The sequence below is a fragment of the Buceros rhinoceros genome, unplaced genomic scaffold (assembly GCF_000710305.1).
Source record: "Buceros rhinoceros silvestris isolate BGI_N320 unplaced genomic scaffold, ASM71030v1 scaffold739, whole genome shotgun sequence".
NCBI lineage: Eukaryota > Metazoa > Chordata > Aves > Bucerotiformes > Bucerotidae > Buceros > Buceros rhinoceros.
The window spans coordinates 4,480-9,444 of NW_010431871.1; the positions used below are offsets into that span (position 1 = coordinate 4,480).

At 56.8% G+C, this 4,965-nt stretch overlaps 1 protein-coding gene across 1 annotated transcript in view; it reads right to left on the bottom strand.

The window, feature by feature from the left end:
• Positions 1 to 465: 465 nt before the first annotated feature.
• The window catches only part of CLCN5 (chloride channel, voltage-sensitive 5), a 13,816-nt gene continuing 9,316 nt past the window's right edge, over positions 466 to 4,965 (bottom strand). Inside the window, exons 10-13 of the mRNA XM_010143547.1 lie at positions 4,791 to 4,822; positions 3,475 to 3,873; positions 1,394 to 1,610; positions 466 to 662 (exon numbers count right to left, since the gene is read on the bottom strand). Coding sequence (XP_010141849.1) covers positions 572 to 662; positions 1,394 to 1,610; positions 3,475 to 3,873; positions 4,791 to 4,822 — 739 coding nt within the window. The 3' untranslated portion in view covers positions 466 to 571. The remainder of the gene's footprint in view (positions 663 to 1,393; positions 1,611 to 3,474; positions 3,874 to 4,790; positions 4,823 to 4,965) is intronic.

The window sequence follows — 4,965 nt, forward strand, 5'->3', positions numbered from 1 at the left end:
TTTAAGGAGATCTGGTCTTCTGGAGGGGTGGGTTTTGTGGCAGCAGAACGGCCTCGGGGAGCCAGTTCAGTTTTTGTCCCTCCCCGGTTCTGACTTCACCAGGTTCTGATTTCTACCAGGCGCCGGCGGGGAATTCACCGCCCTGAGGTACAGCCGCCTCTGCCTGCCGCCGCCAGAATGCTGTGTGCAAAATCATCCTTCTCCTTCACTCCTCCTGGAGGTTCAGACCTCGTCTTCCCCTCCCCACGTTAGTAACGAGGGTCCCCCTGACGCCAGGGGAGGAGACGCGATTGTGGAGCACTTTGCTTTTACTCCTTCATGGAATCTCTTCAATGCGACTTCACAAAAGCAGCGTAAATCAACGTCTTTTGTTTCTTCTTCTAAAAAGAAGATCGTGTTCCACAGATTATGTAGTGCAATTGGTTATCTGGTAGAAAAACAAGTATTTTCCTCAGCTCCCTGGAAGGAAACGCTGAAAACAGTTCCACGGTCTCAATAAAAATAGGGAAGAACGTCCAGGATCTTCTGGAGAGTCTTTTGAGTCGGACACGCCCCACCGGCGGGTCTGCCGCTAGTTGAAGAGGATGGAGTCCGGGTCCTGGTTGGCCAGCTGCGCAATGTGCTTCAGCACGTCCTTCTTGGTAATGATCCCCAGCAGCTTCCTGGAAAACAAAACGGCATCACAGCGCGTCACCCCTGCAGAGGGACCCCCAGCTTGGTGTCCGGGCAGGCTGGGGTCTCCCCAGAGCGGGAGACTCCTGCACCCCTCTGGGCAGCCTCGGCCGCACAGCAAAGAAGTTTTGCCTCTGGGTCGGGTGGAACTTCCCACGTTCCAGTTTGTGCCCATTGCCCCTTGTCCTGCTGCTGGGCGCCACTGGGCAGAGTCTGGCCCCTCCTCCTGACCCCCTTTAGCTATTGATCACATGGAGGAAGTCCCCTCTCAGGCTGCTCTCCTCCAGCTGACCAGCCCCAGGGCTCTCAGCCTTTCCTGGGCACAGAGATGCTCCAGCCCCTCCTCATCCTCGCAGCCTCAGCTGGGCTCTCTCCAGGTATAACCAGAGAGAAGGAAGGAATTGTTGACACTGAGGGTGGTGAGACCCTGGCCCAGAGGGCCCTGACCCACCGAGAGGTGGGAGCAGCCCCATCCCTGGCCCCATCCCAGGTCAGGTTGGCCCTTGGGGCTCTGAGCCCCCTGCTCTGGGTGCAGGTGTCCCTGCTCTGGGTGCAGGTGTCCCTGCTCCCTGCAGGGCTGGGACTGATCCCTTCTCACCCAAACCGGTCTGTGCTCAGTGCTCTGCACACCAGAGGCCTTTGCTCACTGGAAGGGCAGGAGGTTCTGACCCAGGTCTCCAGGCAGCCCTGGGACCGCGGGCCCTGCCTGCAGCATCCTCACCCGTTGTGAGTGACCAGGCACTGGCGCAGTCCCAGCTTGCGGAATATATCCACGACGATTTCCATGGGGGTTTGGTCTGTCACTGTGAAAGGACTGAGGTCCAGGATGCTCCTGAGTTTCAGCATTGAGGGGGAGCTTGGAGGCAGCGGAGGAGAGTGGTCAGTGAAATAAATAATGGAAGTGCTCACGATGCCGTCCTGTTTCTTCCGGGCGTTTTCTGGAAGAAGAAATAGCTGATGAAATACCATCCCTCCTGTCCTTCCCCGAACGGAAGAGCCTTTGCTCCCTCTGCCCACGCTGGCCTTAACGGCCATTCCCCCCCTTCCCTGCGCTGTCTCAAGGCACCCAATGTCCCAAGAAGGGTGTGACGTGTTCCCATCCTATTTTCTAATCCCTACGGCGTAACCTCCCAGGTCTCCAAAGTTCCAGCCAGGGGCGAGATCAGCACAGGCTCTGCCTGATGTCAGGGCTGTCACACATCTTGGCCCTGGCCACGTGAACACAAGTTCTGGAGGTCTTTACCTTCCCAGTGTTAAGAAGGGGTGGATAAACTGCTCCACGCTCTTATCGGGTCCGTGCAGAGCAGCTGAAGAAGGATCTTTAAGCACGGTGCAGGCTCTGTGCCCGCGACAGGGTCAAGAATGAACAAGTGAAGGACTTGCCGTCACTTGGCTGCTGACACCAGTGTGCCACACGCCTGCTACGTGGAAGTGGGGTGATCTGCCACGCTGCAGCTTCGGTTCGGTATCTACGTTCCGAGGCTGGCTGGGGAGGGGCCAGCCCGGCAGCCCAGCCAGGTCCAGAGCAGGCCAGCAAAAGGCAAATCCCGCCCGGTGGCACCCAGCAGTGCACTACCTTGGGGCGGGGGAATCACCCTTCTCGAGTCCCTGGAGATTCAGAGAAACACAACCGCCAGAATTCGTGGTCAGGCCACAAAGCAGCCTCAGGGAGGGGAGGCAACACCATAATTATAGTGTGATAGTGCTTTTTTTTCTTTTCCATTCCACGTTGTTCTAAGCATTTGGCCAGACGCTGCTCAGAAGAACGGGAGCAATCCTCACGCACTCCAGAACGCTGCCCTAGGCATCCTAAAGCAGGCACCGAAACCTCTCCTGAAAGCAGGGAGGGAACACACGTAGGCAGCTGCAGGCATCATAACGACAAAAACTGCACTAACTCCACCGTGGGACAAAGCTCAGGACCAGCCCTCGTGCCCAGCTCGCCCCATGAGCCGCTCCAGCTCGCCCAAGCTCAGCGTGGATGCCTGGAGCAGCTCCAGTCCATCCCCCTGCAGGGAGCAGGGACATCTGCCCCCAGAGCAGAGTACTCAGAGCCCCAGGGGCCAACCTGACCTGGGATGGGGCCAGGCGCTTCTGCTTCATCAAGAGAAGACTTGCTGCCTCACCCAAGCCAGCAAGAGACAACACAACCACGATTTCCAGGTGGGTCTCATGCTGGGAAACAGCACTTGAGGGTTTCTAAGAAATTTGAGAGCAAGAGGAACCTAAACATGCCCTAAAATTGTTTCCAAAGGAGCTCAACTCACACCCCAGGTGGAAATTGCATCTGGGTGACACCAGGACAGCATTTCCCGAGTCCTCCCAACACCACCCACCTCACCACCACCAGCGTGGGAGCACGAGGGAGAGCGCAGGCTGGCTTTCGGTGGTGAAGAGAGGTGGAAGACCTGAACAGCAGTATCACCACTTACAGCTTTGTCAGTACCACCTCAGAAGTGACCCAACGCCCAGCACATAGACCAGCCAGACTTTTTTTCCTTAACAAAATAAGGAATATTAGGACACTGAGACATTCACAATTAAGAAAGCTTCCCCGGCCAGTCACCCACCATGTCAGGAACGCTTAATTCTGGCTCGTGAGAAGCCTCACACCTCACATGCGTGCCCCAAGGTCTGTGAATTCAGCAGAGCCATGCTAACCGCACTGGGGAGCCACCCTGTCCTTCACAGGCAGCCCCCGCACTGCTCAGGGAGGAGATGAAGGTGCCAGTAAGCACAGCCACCACCACTAAGCGTTCACACTGGTCAGGCTGAGCTGGTGCCACCCATCTTGCCTCTTACCAATTGAAATGATGAGGTCTCTCCTGAGGACAAACCCAACAAGCCTTTGGGACTCGCGTGACACCACCACTGGGTAGCCACTGTACGTGGTTTCATTGATGATGGTCTCAACGTCTTCTACAGTCATGCTGTCCTGAGTGATGACAGTCAGGGGAGGATCGTTCCTCCGTGGCCTCATCACGTCCATCGCAAGCGTCTTGTGTGAGAACTCCTCCTTGGCTTCCAGGAACGGGTACCCATTGAGGCGAATATGGGCATCGTAGATCCCTTCCCGCCCAATGGCGTCAGCCACCCACTTGCTGGTCATGGCCGCTGCCATCAGAGGAACGATGTACTCCAGTCCCCCAGTGAGCTCAAACATAATGACCACCAGCGACACGGTCATCCGGGTCACCCCACCTGCAAACAGAGCACAGGGAGACAGACGAGGTGAACGGGCAGTGCTGGGGGCCTCCAGGCAGGAGAGCTGCTCCAACACGCCCAGAGTGGCTCTTGCACCAGCAATGGTTGTGCTGTTGGGCTCCTACACCACTCAGCGCCGCAGTGGAAGCCAAACACGAGCAGAACACAGCCCCGAGGCCATCCAGGTCCCTTCCAGAATGTCCTGCCAGGGGCTGGCTGTGTGGGTTTGACGGGTCTTTCCCCGAGCTCAGGAGGAACCCGAGGTCAGCGAATGTTCTCCGCCGTTGCTGAGCCAGCGGCAGCACAGCCTGGCCGTGCCGCAGAGGGGCCTCCCACCCCCTCCCCAGGCATCTCAAGAGAAAACAGAGGAGTTGTCTTAAATATCGACATTTGGCTTATCACAGCATTTTGTCTCAGCCTATTTTAATCATCCTTTTGTGATCCACATCCCAAAGCCACCCCCAAACACTTCAGAGCAGTTTTGCTCCAAACACCGCCTGCTAAAGGGGCACGTACCCCTTCGCACTGCCCACGACCGTATTTATTCTTCACCAGCTGCGTGCAAGTAAGGTGTAGCCCCTTTAGAAAGGCCAAAGACGGGACTGGGTGGCACGTCTTCACTGTTCCTGACACGAGGCTTTCTCCTGACACAGTGAAGCTGTCCCCGAGGAGTTAAACATGCTATTCCATGGAGGAGAGGGCTGGGAATTGCCGTGAAAGTGAAGTTCATCCATGTGCATTCGCCTGCCCGAATTCAGCCAAGCAGAAGCAGCGTGACCAAACAAGAGAGCGCTTGGCAGAAGAGCTTCACCATGAGGTTTAAGGCCAGAACAGGAAGTAAAAGGAATTAAACCCCCCCCGGAAGCCCCTGGCCAGGCTTATTGGTTCTAGCTGCCTGCTCAGGAGGCGCCCACCGACACCCGTCATGTCCAGCAACAGGATGGTGCTGGCAGAAGAGCGCAGGCAGGATGAGGAACCCACCACACATGCTGCTGCAGTTGCCTTTCAAGAACTTCCACAGCTCTTGAGATGACACCAGCGCCTACAGGCTGCGAGAGCAGCAGCGCTTCACCGCCACGCTTCTTCACG